The sequence below is a fragment of the Adiantum capillus-veneris genome, chromosome 23, assembly GCF_014529385.1.
Source record: "Adiantum capillus-veneris isolate H3 chromosome 23, ASM1452938v2, whole genome shotgun sequence".
Lineage (NCBI taxonomy): Eukaryota > Viridiplantae > Streptophyta > Polypodiopsida > Polypodiales > Pteridaceae > Adiantum > Adiantum capillus-veneris.
In genome coordinates, this window is record NC_140953.1 from 60,419,586 (window position 1) to 60,439,146 (window position 19,561).

General features: G+C 42.5%; 2 protein-coding genes across 2 annotated transcripts; one reads left to right on the forward strand and one right to left on the reverse strand.

Moving 5' to 3' along the window:
- Positions 1-6,039: 6,039 nt before the first annotated feature.
- On the forward strand, positions 6,040-11,914 carry LOC147427846 (uncharacterized). Its single transcript, XM_086496781.1, has 5 exons — positions 6,040-6,280; positions 6,440-6,469; positions 7,290-10,879; positions 10,952-11,233; positions 11,335-11,914. The coding sequence occupies exons 1-5, from the start codon at positions 6,040-6,042 to the stop codon at positions 11,419-11,421; spliced, it is 4,230 nt and encodes a 1,409-aa protein (XP_086352907.1). The 3' UTR covers positions 11,422-11,914.
- A 3,768-nt stretch (positions 11,915-15,682) lies between these two features.
- Positions 15,683-17,553, reverse strand: LOC147427847 (uncharacterized). The gene has a single exon (XM_086496986.1). The coding sequence runs from the start codon at positions 17,394-17,396 to the stop codon at positions 16,587-16,589; it is 810 nt and encodes a 269-aa protein (XP_086353112.1). The 5' UTR covers positions 17,397-17,553; the 3' UTR covers positions 15,683-16,586.
- Positions 17,554-19,561: the final 2,008 nt, after the last annotated feature.

Here is a 19,561-nt window from a genome sequence, read left to right on the forward strand (position 1 = left end):
ATAAGGTTCAGTGGGAACATGCTATGAAGAGGGAGCTATCCAGTATTGCAACGAACAAAACATGGGAACTTGTTCCATTGCCAAAAGTTAAGAAAGCTTTGCCTTGTAAATGGGTTTACAAAAAGATTGCATCCAATGTTGAGAATTACAAAGCTTGTTTAGTGGCTAAAGGTTTCAAGCAAGAATATGGTGTAGATTTCCAGGAAATCTTTTCTCCAGTGGCCAAGATGACGACACTAAGAATGTTGCTTGCTTTGGTTGCCACTGAAGATATGGAGCTTGATCAAATGGATGTCATTACAGCTTTCTTACATGGTGATCTAGAGGAAGAGATTTATATGCAGCAACCTAAAGGGTTTGTGATAAAGAGCAAGGAAAATTTGGTCTGTAAGCTTTTGAAAAGTCTTTATGGCTTGAAGCAATCATCCAGACAATGGTATCAAAAGTTTGATGCATTTATGCGTTCCCTAGGCTACAAGCGCAGTAATGAGGATCCATGTATTTACGTGAAAAGACAACCAAATGGACAACTTATTATGCTTATCCTTTATGTAGATGGCATGCTTATTGCTGGTCATTCTAAGAAGGACATTGCTGACTTGAAAACCAAGCTGAAAAGTCAATTCGACATGAAAGATTTGGGTGAAGCCAATCACATTTTGGGTATGCGCATTACTCGTGATCGTAAGAAGAGGTTGTTATACCTTTCTCAAAAAGAGTATGTGCATAAGGTTCTTGATCGTTTCAACATGCAGAAGGGGAAGGCCTTGAGTACTCCATTGCCTGCATATTTGAAACTTAGCAAGAAAGACTGTCCCAGATCTGCTGAGGAAAAAGCTGCGATGGCTAAGGTTCCTTATGCTTCAGCTTTGGTAGTCTTATGTATGCCATGGTGGCTACAAGACCTGACATTGCACATGCAGTGGGAGTTGTCAGCAGATTTATGTCTAAACTTGGTAAAAAGCATTGGGATGCTATCAAGTCGATTCTCAGATACTTGAGTGGCACTATAGATAGACAGTTAAGCTATGGTCCTGGAAAGTTATCCATTCAGGGATTTGTAGATAGTGATTATGCAGGCTGTGTTGACACTCGTAAATCAACAACAGGTTGGATTTATACATTCGCTGGTTCTGCTATTTCTTGGAGATCCGTTCTTCAAGACTGTACATCCATTTCTACCACAGAGGCAGAATATGTTGCATTGAGTGAGGCATGCAAAGAAGCTATTTGGCTTGCTCGCCTAGTGAAAGATCTTGGATTGGAGCAGCGTATACCAGTTCTTCATTGTGATAGTCAGAGTGCTATTGCCTTAGCTAACAATCTAGTGTTTCATTCTAGAACAAAACACATTGATGTGCGTTATCACTTCAGTCGTGAATGCCTGGCAAACAGGAGCCTTGATTTAGTGAAGATTCCTACGTGAGAGAACACGGCGGATGCACTGACTAAAAGTCTCTCTAGCCATCAGTTTCAACACTGTCGTGCATTGATGGGCATTGGGTGAAGAGTGGTTCTCTTCCATTTTTATAGTCTCCCACATTGGCCATCAAGTGGGAGAATGTTAGGTTTAATGGCCATGTGGCCGACCGCCCATCACTAACTGCCACTAACCCTAAGTGTACAACTATACACTTGTGTGAGCCACCTAAGTACAATATGTATTGTGCCTTAGTGCATAAGATAAGAGAAGAAAGAAAGGGGGTATACAGTACGTTGGCTCTCCCCCTTCAACCTGTGTGTGGCTATGATGGTGTGTGTGTGAGTGTGTGCGTGCCTATTCTTCTTCCGTTGTGCTCCCAGCTCCACCCCATCAATGACCTACAAGAATCTTTTCAAAAGGTTAAGGAGGCTATATCCATCTCTCAAGAAAGGAAAAAAGTTGGTGCTGACAAGCACAAAAGGGCCTTAACGTTCAAAGAAAATGATTGGGTCTTACTTAAGTTTCCCAAGGCTTGATTGAGGCAAATGACAGGCAAAAATTCTACAGGCCATCAAAAGTATTATGTTAAACTAGTAAAAAGATACTATGGTCCTTTTCAAATCTTGAAGCTAATCAATGACATGGCTTATCAACCAAGTTTCCCAACCATTGGCTCATACACAATGATTTTCATGTGAGCCTACTTAAGCTCTACAAAAAAGAAGAGCCACTAAGAGAACCGATTATTGGATACCCTCCAGAATCAAAGACCAAGAAGAGGTGCTACAACCTGAAGCTATCCTTCGGCATGAAGACAAGGTACTACGACATGGTAAGATTATTTGACGGTATCTTATTAAGTTCAAAAATTATCCTTTTGAAGATGCTAGATGGATGCAAGGAATACAACTTAAGGATAGTATGAACCTTGTCAATGCTTACAATGCTACACTAGAGTAAGAAAATGTAAATGCTTTCTAAATAACAATGTTTTTGTCTTATAAGACTAATCCTCTTTTGTGCACAAATTTAAATAGTATGCATGCTTAGAATCATGTTTGTGATGATGACGTAACTCAAACACCAAGTAGAATTTGTCACTCTACTTTGGGAGTATGATATTGACTAAAGGGCAGACATGCTTGTAGCAGCTACGTCTCCCAAGCACCAAATGGACTAGTCATCCATTCTGGAATGATTTCGTAGGGTGAAAAGGGATCCTCTACCTGCTAAGAAATGTAGACAAATGACTAAGACTTTATCTCTTCTACCTCATAGTCGAGGACGACTATGATTTCAAGAGAGAGGTAATGTCAGAAAATCTAATATCTAACCAACCCAAACATTTTTCTCATATTAAAATGATCATTTAATATGGGAGAATAAACGAGAACAAGGGTTAGAATATAGACATGTGCTTATGGATCTGTCTCAACACAGGGTCAACGTCAAAGGGGTCCAAATGAGAGATGGTCTGTTAAAGAGCAATGCTACCTAATAGAGCTTGAAGGCCTTAGGGTTAGCTTCATTAAAGACCTCCAAAAATTAGTGTTAAAAAGTCATTTGACCTTAGGCAAGCTAGGGATGACCTTGAGGTGGGAATCCTACCCAAGCATGAGGTGCTCGTCGTGCTTGCTAACTAAGGTTCTTAAGGTGTTTGCGGGAACCTTGCCCAAGTTTGAGGTACTTCTCATGCTTAAATGACAAAGGTTCTTGAAGTGTTCAATTCAAACATGATCTCTCAAGAGGAGTAAATGATTTTCATGCTTAAATGACTAAGGTGCTTGAAGTGTTCAATTCAAACATGATATCTTAAGAAGCATAAAAGCCACATGTCAAGATCCTCCCCATTTGGCCCTTATGATGTGCTTGAATCCTATGGGATAGTCTTTAAAGGGGTCCAATGAGAATTTAGATGCATAAAGATAAATAATTAATTTCTTTCTCTCAAAGAGGAAAAAAAAGAGAACACATGTCCAAATGATATAAATTAAATAATACAAAAGAGAGAGGGAGAGAGGGGTGGACCAAGCATGAGAGAGGGTATACTCTCCACACACACACACACACACACACACACAAACACACACACACACTCTCTCATTGTGTGAAGTGCAAAGTGCAAGATCTCCATCTCCTTCTCCAAGCTTGTTGAGAAGTTGAGAGCCTACACCAACAATCTTGGCTATGGAATGCAAATCCAACCAAGAGCCATGCTTCAATGCTTAATCTTGCGATCTTCTCATCTTCATTACTATGCTATTATGTTATGCTAAGCAAGAAGAGTGATGATAAGTGAGGAACTATTTCTTTCTCCTATGAATGATTCTTCTTCCTCTTCCCTGCCCTCATTTCCCGCTAGCTCTCTCCACCTTCGAAGGTGTTTGAGGCCTTGGACTGAGGCTTGGGATAGTTAATGCTTTTTGTTGCAAAGTTTATGTTATGCTCGTGATGCATGAAGCTTTCCACATTCATTGCATCACCTAGGTCACAAGGAACACAAATATTGTATAGTACCAAGTCTCTATTGATGGGAGAATCTATAATACAAACGCCTTTTGGAGGGGGGGGGGGGGGGGGGGGGGGGGGGGGGGGGGGCTCCAAGTAAATCGAACCCTCAACTATTGTCATGTTCTCTAATACTCTCTCTTGCAAAAGTATTGCTCATGCCAAGTTAATTAAGTACTATGTTTATATTGGTACCATCAATTAAGTTCACCCTCTATGGTCTCAAAGTAATCTCACAAAAATGCTCACTCTAATTCTCTTAATTCCGATATTCTCAAAGTTCATAGGCTATTTCCATTACATGCAACAACCTAATAAGCCCGCCTCTCCTCTCCCAACATATTGAAGAAACATCAACACATTTTGTGATGCCATTGAGCACCATGGTAGTTGATCTTAAGGAAGCAAAGGAGAAAAAGAAAGGGGAGAGGAAAGGAGGGAGGAGGAGGGGGCAGGGAGGGGAGAGGAAAAGGGATGAGAGAGGCAGGGATGGAGAGAGAGGGAGATGAGGAGGAGAGAATAAGTTTTTTTTAAAAGTAAAAAAGGAATATTGAAAAAGTGCGTGGACTTTTAGTGTGTGAGTTAAAAAAAAGTTCAAAAATGGTTTTTCTATATGCATATATGTTTGGGGAAAGTTTTAGGTCAACAATAAGTGAAAATATTCTTTTAAAAAGAAGTCACTTTTTGGCCCTTAGGTATGCACTTCTTTTATGATGTGTCAAGAGAAAGAGAAAAGAGGGAGTAGTTTATTCCACACTCCCTTTTTCCCCCTCGTCACTATATGGCACGGCTCCAGCCAGGGGGGATCTATGGTGGGAAAGAGAAGCGGAAATCGCAATGCAATCTCAGCCATCCGTCGACTCGGTGAACTAGGGGGTGAACCAAGGGTACGTTTTTCATTGTCGTTACTTCCAATATGGGTTATCATCTTGATCCCGAGCCTGCTTTGGTCTCTACGTTCATCATCGTCATCACCGCCCAACATAACCATTGTATCTATCCCTATGCTCTTTGTGAATCCTTTGATCACCTTCCTTGTGGCTACGATCCTCTCTATATTTAGCATCTTTGTCATGGTCTTCGTCTTTCATACTTCTCTCTTGTCGATTATGTGAACCGTGATATCGATCCTCGTGTCCATCATGTCTATTGTGATCTCCATCATCATCTCTTTCCTCGCCTATCGTGTTCTCTTATGCTATCATGTCCATCATGTCTATTGCTATTTCCATCATTGTGTCAATCATGTCTATTGTAATCTCCATCATCATCTCTTATGTGATTTCTGCGATTGTATCAACAATCACATTCATTATCATGTCTATAATCATTACTGCTACTTCTGATGTTATTACTCTTCTTTCAACATCAACGTATCAATTGCCACATTCACTTCTGCTATCAAGTCTACCATCACCACTGCTTCCACCATTGTTGCTCTTCTTAACTGATTAGCCTCATGGTCAACCTCCTTTTGCAGATCTTTGATTCTCCCTCTGTTATCAACAACAACGAGCCAACAAAGGTTGAATCTACACCTTCAAGTTTGCAGCAGAGAGGCAACTCCAATGGAAGTCGCACTCTAAGGGGATACCCAAACGCTGAGTCGGTTTGGCTACCCGTACGTTGCATTGCTTTGACGATCTTTAATTCAGCAACTTTCCAAAATTTAGCTACCAATCACAACTTGCCAGGTGGCACTATTCTCCTTGCTTCATTCTCTAAACCTCTCTTAGACAATCAAGGTAAACAAGATCCAATATGAGCATGATCCCCACGTAAAATTAGAGACTAGTCATCCAACAAGGTTTGAACCCGATCCGCACAAATGCACGGATGTCATGTATGAGTTGAGCTACTAGCTACTCAAACACGACTGTTCTTCAAATGGTGTAACGATTAATCGGCGCTTTTACCCTAGTGTAGGGCAGCCAATCATTCTCACTCACGACTGTCCTTCAAATGGTGTAACGATTAATCGGCGCTTTTACCCTAGTGTAGGGCAGCCAATCATTCTCACTCACACACATGTGGCGAACATGTGTGAAAGATGGCGGGGGTCTTAGGCCCATGTCACATTGGTGCAGGCAATGTGCTACCCCGCTTAGATGGCAGGTGCTTATTTGCAGCATGAAAATAAAAAGTTGGCCTCAAGATCTTGTCAGAGGGGCAACCTCACCACCCCGGGCCAGCATTCCATGACCCCGGCCATCCTCCAAAAGGTCACACGTGAAACAATCCAATACGTTTCGAACTCTGCTAGCCGGTGTGAAATGCGCAGTGGCGGGCGTCCCAGTGTGATAGGGGCCTTAGTCTCATCTACTGGATGGCTCAGGAAAGAGCTTTCAGGTGGTGGTGTTGGTGGATGAAAGCTTAAAATATTAGGCTAGTGTGAGTGTGAGGGGGTAATACACTTGAGCTTTCGCAGATGCGTGTGTGATTTATTGTAGGCAAGCCCATTGATCTCTTCTGAGGGGCGGCGATGGTGGTGGGTCTGGTGAAGAAAAGGAGAAAAAGGAGCATCAACTTTCTGCAAAGGTACGTCTCTCTCTCTAGACACTCTTCTTTTGTGCGTGTGTGTGTAAGACGCGGGTTCTCTGCATTGTGGTCATAATGGTCACTATAGAGAAGGTTTAATGTTTTCTTGCCTTTGCACCTACTTCTTTCTGCACCCACATAGACGCGCACTAAGTTTTTACACCCCACAAGTCCCCCTCTGTTTCTGCCATCCATTGGAATGTAGCAGCATCTGCAGGTCAATTCAGCACCTGCTAATTCCGTTTGATTCTGCATTTTGTTTCGATCAAACCTTTCTGCTGCCTTTGTTCTTATGTCTGTAATGAATTTGGCTTGCAATGCTTTTACATTGTTTGTTTGATGATCTTTTCTTGCTACAGAGTGGGTGTTATTAAGAGTTCCTCACTCAAAACTGCTGCTTTAAGATCTTTGGGTTTGTTCTTTTCTGTTTTTCTAGTGCTTGAATTTATGAGTTAGGCCCAACTTGTTGAGTTTCTCGCTAGTCTTTTCACCTCGGCGTCTGATCAACAGTTTGAAACGTATTTTTTTGGAGCTTTTGGTTTTTTGCAAGGCCTATCCTCCTATCTTTAACTTACCCATGCCAAAATTAGTGTCAGCATCCATTGTTACATAGATGTACAGAACTCCCCTTTAATTTCAAATCAATTTTGTTATCAAAGAGAATTGGTGCTGTTGGGCAAAAGCCTGCACTTTCCATTCAAAAACGCTACCATGGCATCACCAGGAAGACGAAATATTCTGAAGGATGACGATCCATGGAAAGTTTCTGCTGTTGTTTCAGCTTTAATGGAGTTGTTCTTGTCTGTCCTTTTGCTTCTAGGTGCAGGAATTGCTTTTCTTACCTCCCAGCTTGTGAGCCACTTTGACTTAGAACCACCCTGTACATACATTGGATGCTCTCATACTGTATTGCCCAAATCCACAAAGAAACGTCGTATTGATCATGGGCAGGAGGATTTTTTTTACAAGCTCTGTCCTGATTGTTGCCCTGCCTGGGGCTACGCTAAGCAACAAAGTGAGACACATCTGCATGCCGCAGATGATGCAGAGATTTCCTCCTTTTCAGGAAGAGATGATGCCAGCTCAAATATCTCAAGTACTTCAGCCAGTGATGTGGATGTTCCTCATCTTGATAAAAACACTTATGTATCTTCTGATGTTCAGTTTGTAAAGAAACGGTCTTATGCTAGCAGCAATGGAAACTACAAGGAATTGATCAAGCTAAAGCATGTAAAATCAAGACCTTTTAGCAGTGATGGTAACGCTTCACAATCTATCAATGAAGATTGTATTCACGTCTTTCCTACAAGATCTGTTTCTGCATGCAGTAGCCAATCCAATGCTGGGGATTATTGTGACTTGTTGGCAAAATCCACGGGCATGTTTAGGATGCCTAATACTTGCCAAGGAAAAAATTTGCAGAGAGAGATAGCAACAGAGGATGATACATCACTGCAAAACGGCAGCAACGAACAGCATTACATACTTTTGGAGAATGATGATGAGGAGGTTTATCATGACCCTTTTTTTGAAAGTTGGGAAGCAGTTTCAGGTTGCCAGAAAGTGCATAGCTCCTCGGCATTGGAGGGTGACAACAAGAACATTTCTGAGGCCAGAGAGGTGCACGCAGAGAGCGCACAACCATTGTTACCATGTGACATCAACTCAGAGGAAGAAAAGGGACCATCAATGATCATTGAGTCAGGTGAAGCTAGTAATATTTGTGAATGTTCTGAAGAATGTGAAGCGTCTATGTGTACAATAAAAGAGTGTGAGGGTGAGTACCATTATGTATTATTGAAGAGTGATAATGAAGACCAACAAAAGGCCCCTTTTGTCAAAGAATTGCACTCAGAGAGTGCACAACCATTGTTGAATAGTATCTCTGACAATGAATCAGAGGTGCCAACAGTTCTGAACATGGCTCCCGGCATAGGTTTACTTGTTGGTATTCTTCAATCGTCAAGTATTGAGCAATCAACTGAAGATGCTCCTTATCATGAGCTACCTGAAGTCCACATACAAACAATTGCCCTTGAAGAGCAGCAGCATCAGTACACCTTACTGGAGAATGATGATGAAGACAGCTCTGAGGCTGTGGATTCAGAAAATTTTCTATCAGATTGTGAACAACCATTGTTACAAATTGTTCAGGAAGGTGAATCAGAAACTTCAAGGCTTGCTTTAAACTTCGTGTGTGCCAAGCCGGCGGTTAAGGCGGATGATAGCCATCGTAGAAATCTCAAGCAGTTGGTTGAAGTCAACAGAGTGGGGACATATTCAAAGGGATCTGGAAAGCTAGATCAAATGCAAGATACAGAGGCCCTTTTACAAGGTTTCTCTTCTTATCAATGCTCTGGATGCTTAAGGCCTTCTAGCTGTGATATGACCATGGCTAAGGGTTGTATCGAAAGTGATGTTTGTCCATGTCCAAATGTAACATTATCAGATCTTGAGATTGTTCAAGGTTTGAGAAAGAGCAAGAAAATTAACGCTGAAGAGCCTCTACTTGATATGGGAATTAGCGGTACGGCTTTTGGAGACCTTCTTGAAGCCGACAGCCTTGAAGGGATTAAAGCTTCTGATTGCGAGTCCAAGATTGCTGTAACTGGAGAGGCCGTACTTTCTAGAAGTTTTGATGTGGACATTTACCAACAGGCAAGATTCTCTGAATTAGAAAAACTGTTTGCTACCAATGAAAAAGTGCCACCAGGGTCCCAACAACAGGCCATGGATCAGAGCGACTTATATGGTGAAGAACTAGACAATAGTGTCCGCTCCAGCAAAGCCACAATGCTGCAAGATGTCTATTTGCTTCAAACTCCAGGGCAGACAGACATGCCTGAGTTAGAAAAACTGTTGGTTACCAATGGAAATGCGCCACCAGGGTCCCAACAGCAGGCTGTGGATCAGAGCGACTTATATGGAAAAGATTTAGCCAATAGTGATTGCTCTAGCAAAGCCACAATGCTTCAAGATGCCTATTTGTTTCAAACTCCAGGGCAGGTAGACCAGCTTGATTTGCATTCTGTAGTCTGCTTAGCAAATGATGATGCCAACAAGGTGTCTTTAGCAACCGATGGCTGTTCCTTACAGGACGATAACACAACTGAACTAGAGATTAAGGGCACTCCAAACATCACCCTAGAGGATTTATTTGAGATTGTAGCTGGAGACGCAGCAGGTCCACCTGACTTGGGTTTTGAGAGCCTGGAGGTAAAGGGAAAGTCCACGAATGGAGCAGTTAATACTAAGAATAAGGAAAGCGTCTTTGATGTTCTTTCGCAAATGGCTCAGCAGGGGAAGGAAGAAGTTCAGGTAGACAAAGACCAAGAGGATGGAATGGATGTGCTGAGAGAGGTGCTCTTGGCAGAAAGGAAGATGCTGGCAACTTTGGAAACTGAGCTTGAGAATGAGAGGAATGCAGCTGCAATTGCAACCAGTGAAGCAATGGCTATGATCTCAAGATTGCAAGAAGAAAAGTCAGCCATGCAGTTGGAGGTAGCGCAGTTGCAGAGAATGGCAGAGGAGAAAGCTGAATATGATGAACAAGCTATGGCACTTTTAAAGGAGATCTTGTTCAAACGAGAGGCAGAAAAACATGCATTGGAGAAGGAGGTTGAGCTGTACAGACAGAGGCTTTCAGCAGAGAGAGTTTTGAAAATTGAGAACAAAGCCTCATCAACATGGTCTTCAACGTCTCTATTATTGCTAAGCAGGATGGATGAAGACCAGGGCTCCTTCTCTCCAGAGACATGCAACAAGAATCTACCGCCATTGGATGAATTTGAGAAGTCTGAGAGCACTTCTCCCCCTTGTTTTAGCAAAAGGCAGAACAAGGGTTATGAGAAGAGCACCGAACTAAATGCTCAATTTGCCAAGTCGCCAGTAGCCAGGACTCCCAAAGGTTTACTTGTGAATGACCAAGTTGACACCAGCATGGCAGAAGATCAATGGAACTCTTCAAGCCCTCTTATTGAACACCTTAGAACAAGCAGGCCAATATTCACCTCGAGTGATGAGGAAACACAGTTTATTCTAGACCGTCTTTGGGTACTAGAAGAAGAGCTTCGAGAACTGCAGGGTGCAGATGGACTAGGAGCCCAAAAAAAGCCTCATGACATCCAATATTCTGAATGCAGTCCATTGAGCAAAAAAAGTGCTCACAGTGTCATTGAAGCATGCCATGGTGGAGAGGCTGGAGGGCATGTGAATGAGAATGGAAGTGGAGGGTGTGTACCGGTACATGATGTTTACGAAGTTCGCTCTGCTCCAAGCCAACAAGTTCAAGACAACAAAGGAGGCAAGCCAGTCGAGGATCTTTGCATTTTAGAGGACTCGAAATCCTCTCCTAGACATGTTATGCAGGAGGAAGAACTGGCAGCAACAATTCATTCTGATAGCTCACAGGTCATTACTCATACTGGAAGATTATTTCCTTCAAACGAGTCACTTTTTGATAGTGCAATCTGTGCACATCAGGTTGTCCCATACGCAGACAATACACGAACACAATTGATCAAAACTACTGAAGGAGGGCTTGTGTCAACCGATGTCATTCAGCAGCTTGCAGTGAGGCTACAAGTGCTTGAGACAGACAGAGAGCTTCTAAGAGAGATATTGGAATCTTTCAGGCACAAAGATGCAGAGCTTAAGCTACTTCAAGAGATAGCCCAGCAACTTCGAGAATTGCGAATGGTTGGTTTTAGTAGCATCTCAACAGGTGCTGCACTTCGAGAGCCAATACCGGCAACTTTTGGCAAGGTATTGCTCGTCTTACAGATTTGCTTGTATATGTTGCACATTTTTTTGTTGTGTTATGTGCTCTTTGCTTATGTTCAAGTGTCTTGCACGTGATTCATCAGAATTGCAGGCATGTTTTGAAGAAGAGGAGGTATTGCAGTGAACAGGGACAGGCAGAGGTAATTTTGCTTCACCAAAGAAGTATCTAAGTTATGAGAGGTGAGCTTAGGTTCTTGCTCTGACAATGATAGCAATGGCATAAATTGAAAGCAAGGAAAAGGGGGTTGGAGATTATGCTTTTGGACGGCAGCCTGCAAGTTTGCTTAAATTTGAATCCGAGTCCCAATTGATAGAGTCATCCTCCTCAAGCAGACTGGTTTTGGGCTGTATTGTATCTGCAATTTTTTGTCCTTGGTAAATGATGTAACTGCATGCAATATACAATTTTGATACACGTTCGGGTCGGTACCATACACCCAAAGAAAATATACTAGAGATCCATGCAACACTTTCTAGTATTATACACAGAAGTTTTGTACATGCCTCTTAGGGACTTTCTCTAATTTTATTTTTTCTCTAGAGTATTTTGGGGATGGGGGTGTGGGGACTCCAAAGAGAGCTAATGCATGGCTCTTAAAAGGTTGTCATTGTAATTGAGTAACAATAGATTTATGTTATGTATCTCAAATTTTATTTTGATGATATGATGTATGGTGCATTGTACGTGTCTAGAGACAAAGACAAAGAAAGGGTGTATTAATATTTTCAAGAGGCAAGTGTGCCTTTAAGGGACCACACCAGTACACACAATGAAACGTGTCTCTCATAAAAGGGATAGAAACAAGCCTAAAGCTAAAGGCTAATAACTCCTTTCCTAGAGAAATGGGGGACTCCCCAATTAGGTTTGATTTATCACTATTAAAGGACAATATCATTAAACTTTGACATGTGGCATAACTTAATGAACAGGCAAAATATATTGAAATGCATGTATAGGGGCATTGAGGCCATATAACTCGAGTACGCCTCTATCTAGTGATGATGTACACCTCCTCTAGTGCATAAGATGGGTGGTCAGCTCTAGTGTGTGGAAGAAGGCAATCTAGTCTTGGGTTTGGTGAAAAAATATGCAAGGTTATTTAGTATAGGACAATACTCCAAGTGGATACGACCATTTGCATTGTAACCTCAAAGAAAGTGTAAGCATATATTATTATGTTTAGTTTGTCCATGAACAATTGTGTGTAAGGAATAAAGTCCGAGAATATGAATAAGTCTTATGAGATGAAGATGTAATAGCAAGAAGAATTATAATCTAGCATAGCCATAAAGCTTGAGTCATAGTGGTAAGATGAGTCCGATACTTAACATTTGTCGAATAGGAGGATGGACAATTTGCTTCTGATAGTTCCAATAGATAATTGCATAACCATGTAGAAAGCAATAACCAAAAGTAGATCTTTGTGCGACAACCTATCCAATCCAATCAATCCCTATATCAAACAAGAGTTAGTGTGAGCTAGAACTTATTGTAGTCAACAATGTCGTAAGATATTGAAGTACTCTATGAGCTTTGTGCAAATGATAGGTATAATTGAGTAGACAAGTGACTCAAGATATGCAAGTCATAGTTGTCAAAGTTGACAATGCGGAAGGAAAGAGACCAAGGAGAGAATGCACGAGAGTGAGAGGGAAAGAGAGAGTGACTCTGAACTTGGCAACAAATAATTTATGCATGATACAATGGGGGCAAATTGTTGCGTATATACCCACCTAAGTAATTTGCCCTATCCAGACTTTGACAAATAAGTAAAATAAATACCTAAAAGCCAAAACAAATAATGAGATCACATTGGGTAATTCACTTGAGATGCCATAACTTTAACACCCTCTTTGTAGCTCATGGTGGACATAAATGGTGGGATGAAGAAGCTACCATGGACACCCAACAATAGCTCCTTGCTGGATACACCTTGGATTTGCTACCCTCGACTTTATACCTTAGAAGAATTCCTTCTTGAGCATCGGTTTCCTTTCATAAAATTTGAACTGTAGACCACACTACGTCCAAGAATCCCCATTTGTGAACTGTGAGCACAACACGTGATGCATGTGTCTTGAACTCCGACCCACTAGTTCAAACACCGGTAACTTGAACGCCAACACAAGGGTCTAAATTATTTATACGGAGCACTACTTGCCCTCTCTGCCACTCACAAGCCTCTCTCTAGCTGAAGCTAGCAGTGGCAATTGTATTCACTTGACTAGAAGACACGAGTCCTTGCTAGCATAGTCGCCACTACACCAACAGATTCCTTGCTTTCTTTTCCTGAGTCATTATCTTTGCTTTCCTCATTATGCTTACCTTTGTCTTTGTCCTTTCCTGTCCGTCAAATATCCAGGGGTGGGGGGCCATGCAACTATGCAAATGACAGAGGGCGCTCAATTACTCAATTTCTCCGATTACAGAGCCAATAATTGGTTGCATGGTCCAATTTTCCATGTGTTGACATGGCAAACAATAGTTACTATTCCCAAAGCTGATGTGGGATACAATCATTTACAAGGCTGGAAAATTATTATGTGTGTTGACGAGGGTGCAACAGTGGATTTTGCACTAGAAATGACACTAGACAAAGGGCTATGATGCACTATTCCACGACCCTGGACTTTGATAATGTCAAAGTAGCTAGTCCTTCTAGAAAGCTCTTGTGAAAATATTTGCACACTTCTCCTTAGTAGAGCACAAAACAAGCTTTATAACCTCATCTATGGTAAGGCTCTTGCACAATTGAAACCTTAATATAGAGCCAATGCCTTTGATTCTGCAATGAAGTGTTTTGCCAAGTTTACTGAAGCTTCCATGTCCATAATAATCTTCTATAGCTGAATACTTTTCAACTTGCAAAACTTTTGCAAATTGCTTCTTATTAATTCAAGAACTTACTTTGTCTTAGTGACAATATGGAATCACAACGAACCTTAGTGCTTACATCCTTGGCCTTCAAGGGAAATGGTTTTTTTATAGCAACACGAGCATTCTCAGTCACATGATACAATGAGCATCTGTGAGTGCTATCAAGGTCGCCTTGCCGCACTTGAACCCATGACCTAGGTCACGGAGGACAAGTGCTCAACCAACCAAGCTAGCTCCTTTGAACTCAATGGGAATGTCTTATTGAAGAAACTGTATGTTCAATGGACTCAAAACATAAAATTAACTTCTGACGAGTGAGAAATAGGTCTTGGCAATGTTTGCCTCTCAATGGAAGGTCGTGGGTTCAAATTCAAATTCTCTGGATGTTTCCCAAACCCATACAATTGGTTCACCACCCTTGTATATAGGCGGGCCTGTCTCCAACTAAGGGGGTTGGTTGTGTGCATTGTTCACTTTCAAATTCTCTTAATAATGAAATAAAAATATTTGATCTGGTAGTATTGCACAAGAATGTTTTTCAACACTCTTCTTCGATCTTGTTGAGATGGACTGAGGGTAAAGAATATTCTATGGAATGTTTAGTATTCACATCCATTGGAGTGTGAACAATTGGATGAAAGAATATTCTATGGAATGTTTAGTATTCACATCCATTGGAGTGTGAACAATTGGATGATTATGAAAGGTTACCCTGTACTTGAGCCGGACAGTGGCTGCAGATGCTTGTGAAACCAGCCTAAGTCTTGAGTAATAGTGTGACAAGCCATAAGCTTGTCATTTCAAACTAAATTGTTAACTTGAGGTGAGTTTGGTCCATCACAAGAAGATTTAGAAATTTTCTCATGTAGGAAAACGGGGCCGGCGATCCCCTGCCTCCAATCGTACCTAGCTAGGTATGCGGTGCCTCCCTCACCGAAGCTCATGATGTTGAGGTAAAGTCGAAATGTGGGAATTATTGTGAGAATTTGTCCAAAACTTCTTGTGCTTAATGTAACCTTAATAATCACCTACCATCTCTAAAGCAAAAGTAATGTTACAGAGCCCAATTTATCAATCATCAATGCATGTTAGCAAGTATGTTTATGTATGCTCCCTAGTCCTCCTCCACATCCAGTAGCCATCTGCACATGATTCAAGAAAGCCAACGCCATATGTGTATAGTACAAGATCAACATGACAGTTCTAAAATGCATCACTGAGAGCTTCTTGTCAAAATTGGCCACTTGAAGCCAATTGAAAGAGGAAGGCCACCAGCGCTCCGACAATGCACCTATCTCATCGAAACCTCAATGCATTCAGACAAGAAGTAGATACTTAAGCTCAAACAAAGGCCTTACATTTGTGTTGCAAAATAAGGTAATCACGCGTAACTCGGAATTAAAGTATCAGAAAACCAATGATCGTGCTTCAAGGTTTGTTCCGAATCAATAACTCTGTAGATGCACTTGATGGCAGTGTTATATTTAAATCAACTTTCCAAATTCTGAAGTCTGGAAAATAACCGCCTACACATAATCCACTTAACCCACTCCTTAGATCAAAAGACAACGTTGAAATGCTGCATCTGAAAAAGGCAGCAAAGGTACAAGCTGAACTGATGCAGTTCGCATCTGTTTACATAATTTCTTCCAAAACCTGTATAATTTTGATGCTACTTTTCCATATATGGAGAGAAGCTAACAGCTACACGAACGCAATGTCACTCATAAGAACCGCTCGGACTTTTCCATATATGGAGAGAAGCAAACAGCTACACGAACACAATGTCACTCATAAGAACTGCTCGGACTTTTCCATGCGGAGAGACACAGCCTGCGAGAAAGACCTCTTCAAGAAGATTGTTAAGAACCAGCTTGGATCCACCCTTGATGTGAAACACACACTGTTGCTTGATCATATCCACAACTACTTGTATCTGGTCACCTCTCTCCAAGGCTGTGGGAGTGCGAACTACTTTTACTTGTTTGTATTGATCTGGTTGGATTCCATCGACCTGCACAAACAGACGGAATTTTACACCTTCACAAGCAAGGAAACCTTCAGCTTTGGAATTCGCACCCAAGGAGGACACAAAAATCTGTATTTCCTGGGCTACATTCTCCACAATAAAGGTCATTTGATGGAAACCGATCGGATTGGAGAAGGAAATGTTAATAAATGCACGAGGAGAGTTGACCTGCTCATCCTTCTTGAGTCTTTCAGCAGATAATATTGCTCCATTCTCTTGAAGTGCATACGACAGATTGCTTTCCCCATCATGAGGAAGCACCCACTTCATAAGGTTCATCTCACCCATGTGGAGAGTTTGGTATTCTAGTGCTTCTGAGTAATGTGCAAACCCAAGATTCAAAACATTCAATGGCTTCAAGACCTTCACTAAAATGATAGGGTGAATCCGAACTAGCTGTAATTCCTTCAACTTCCACGGCTTATTACCTAAGAACTCCTGTACATCCTCTGCATACTTGATCTCTTCTGCTGATAGCAATCCACCTGTTTTGGTTTTTTTTCGAAGAAATCCACTGCCTCTCTGCTTATATGGCTCGCACCCCAAATCAGCAAGCTCCGGACGCAGATGTATTCCATAAATGAAAAGACTGTGGCATGCTCATTCTTTGACCTTAAGAAGTCTGCTAGAGAGAGCATTCCCTGTGTGGATAAATGACGTAGGAATGTGGAAGGATGTGCTGCGCAGCAGTGGCATCGCAAGCAGAGCTCGATGCCACCTACAACATCATCTAAGAGATGGGTGAGGCCATAGGCCTCCAACGTTGACAAATGCTGAGCAAGGATCGCAGGGTACTCACTCCCGTCTGCGATGAGGATGGGAAAAAGCAGTTTAATCCGTGCTTCCAGTGTGGGGAGGTTGAAGAAGGTAGCCACATGGAAGACACCGAAGGCAGTGCCGAGGTCCATCTCGTGTTGGGTGATGGCTCCAGTGTAGAGGTACTCCAGGGTGGGGAGGAGGGCAGAGGAGGAGATCTCCGGCAAACGGCTGTTGAACATGGATGACTCTGCCATGCCGTTGGAGAGCATCTGGCGGAAGACATCAGAACTGGCCATGAGGAGCATGCGGCAAGCATGCACCTTGACCCCGTCCTTGCAAAGCAGGCATAGATCGCTTAGGAGAGGATTGTTGAGCATGCCCCCGAGTCTTCTTATAAGTAACGTCTCTCCACCCTCCTCCGCCTCCAACCGGAGCTTCTTGCAAGGAGGCTGATCATAGCCGAGCGCACAACCGCTCATACTCTCCCTGTGCTTCTGCAAGAACTATCAATGCTTTGCTCTTCAACTGGAAAAACCTCTACAGATGGCGCACACCCTTCAACCCAACGAGCACACTTCTCTGCTGCATGCTACTGCTATGGCCTCCTCGTATATCACTCTTCTTTTATCCTTGACAGAGTGCGCTGCTCATCACTTTTTACTTGGTGAGCCCAAGGCTCTTTTTCCAGCAGAAGCCACCACGTGGCATTAGATTTAAATTTAAAAAAAACATTTTACTTGGTGAGCCCAAGGCTCTTTTTCCAGCAGAAGCCACCACGTGGCATTATAATTTAAATTAAAAAAAAAACATGGCTGCTTAACAAAGCTCTAAATTAAAAAAAACTCCGCATAAAAAGTTACCAAGTGAGTAAAATAAAAAAAGCACTCTGCGTTGCTCAATTGCACTCAGAACCAGTTCGATCTTCTCCACAAATAGTTTGCAGGTTCCCCAGAAGCAGCTCGGAGCTTTTTTTGCAGGTTTGCGCGAGAGAGAGAGAGAGAGAGAGAGAGAGAGAGAGAGACGCGGACCCTACTGCCTTCTCATCCTCTGATCTATACTCTGCATGATTCTTCACCTTGTCTGCTCTCGGCATAACCTGAGATCAAGGCATTCCACATGACTATATTGCGTGCAACAAGCTTTTCAAATACTTTACGCTGTTTTCATGCGGAGATAATGAAGCAACCTACCTTCGCTGACCTCAACTGACAATCTCTAAGTCACACCCACCGCTAGCCTTCCTCCCTATCCCTCTTCCCCCAGCTATACTACCCTCTGGCCTTAGCTCCTCAACCTCTATCCTCACCTTCCAGGGCTCCACTCCACACTTGATGTACGTAGAGACGTCAAAGAGGAAAGCATCATGCTGCAAATCCATCTTCTCCAATCTCGCACCCTATAACCACCTGCATAGTATAGAAAATGAACCTGTTGTTCTAAGTCTAAGTTAGATTGAGAACTTGAAGTAAAATATATTTGCTTAACAAAGGGCCCAACATTGGCAGGGCCAAGAAGCTCTGCAGTGTTTTCACTAGATGCAAAGAGAGGGCAATTGCAATCATCAGTTCAATATTCTTTAGATAAGTCTCTAGCCATTCTTTGTGAGAGAGAGAGAGAGAGAGAGAGAGAGAGAGAGAGAGAGAGAGAGAGAGAGAGAGAGAGAGAGAGATTCCATGCCAGAGGCTAGCGGCAGGTGGCCACTCTTTGCGAGAGAGAGAGAGGGGAGAGGGAGAGAGGACAGTTCTTGTCGATCAGCAGATAGCGGGGGTGCAGGTAATGAAAGGGCACCAGGCTGCCGGCTCAAACATTTTCATCGCCATGCTAACTCGCCTCTGGTTATAAAGTTCAAAATTTGGCCATGGTGGCTGCGCGTGGGGAGGAGAGCATATCACGAGTCCTCGTTTACTGCCTTGCCTCTCATGCGTGCCTCGCTCTCTCGGCGTTTCTGGATGTATGTGTGTGTGTGTGTCTCTATGTCTCTATGCTCGTGTTTAGTGTCGGCTATTCATGGTTGACTGGCGAGCTGTCAAGACTCCTTGGCCCGGTGCCAGACCTCCTAGGCTCGGTAGATGAGGGAGTTCATGAGAGCATTCAGTCCATGACGTAGATTCTAATACTGTAAGTTCCGTTCTCCACGAGGAAGCCTCCTAGAATCCATTCACTTCTAAGCCTCAATGCCTTGGATAAATCCTCCACACAAACTCATTGTAAGCTTCTTGTCACACACATTGCATCCTCTCCATCTGCTCTTACACACACCCTTTTGTGCTAACTAGACTTGCTTGGTGGGCGTTTCTATAGAACATCTATAGAACATAACAAGACATATGTAGATTGAAATCAAGCATCTAGGACTGAAGTAAAAGGTACAAAATTAGCCAGATCCGCATTTGCAATAGTGATGAGCGGACTAAATATGGTGTCTTCCTCTATGGGAACGCCGAACTCAACATGCCCGTTATCATGCGACCTTGCATAGGGAAAGTAGCAAGAAAATGAATTGTTTGACCGATGCAAGTTTGCAACATGGAGTTCTCTTTCCAAGGTCAAATTCAAGCATTGGCCGATCCCATGAAACCCACAAAGAGAGAGAGAGAGAGAGAGAGAGAGAGAGAGAGAGAGAGAGAGAGAGAGAGAGAGAGAG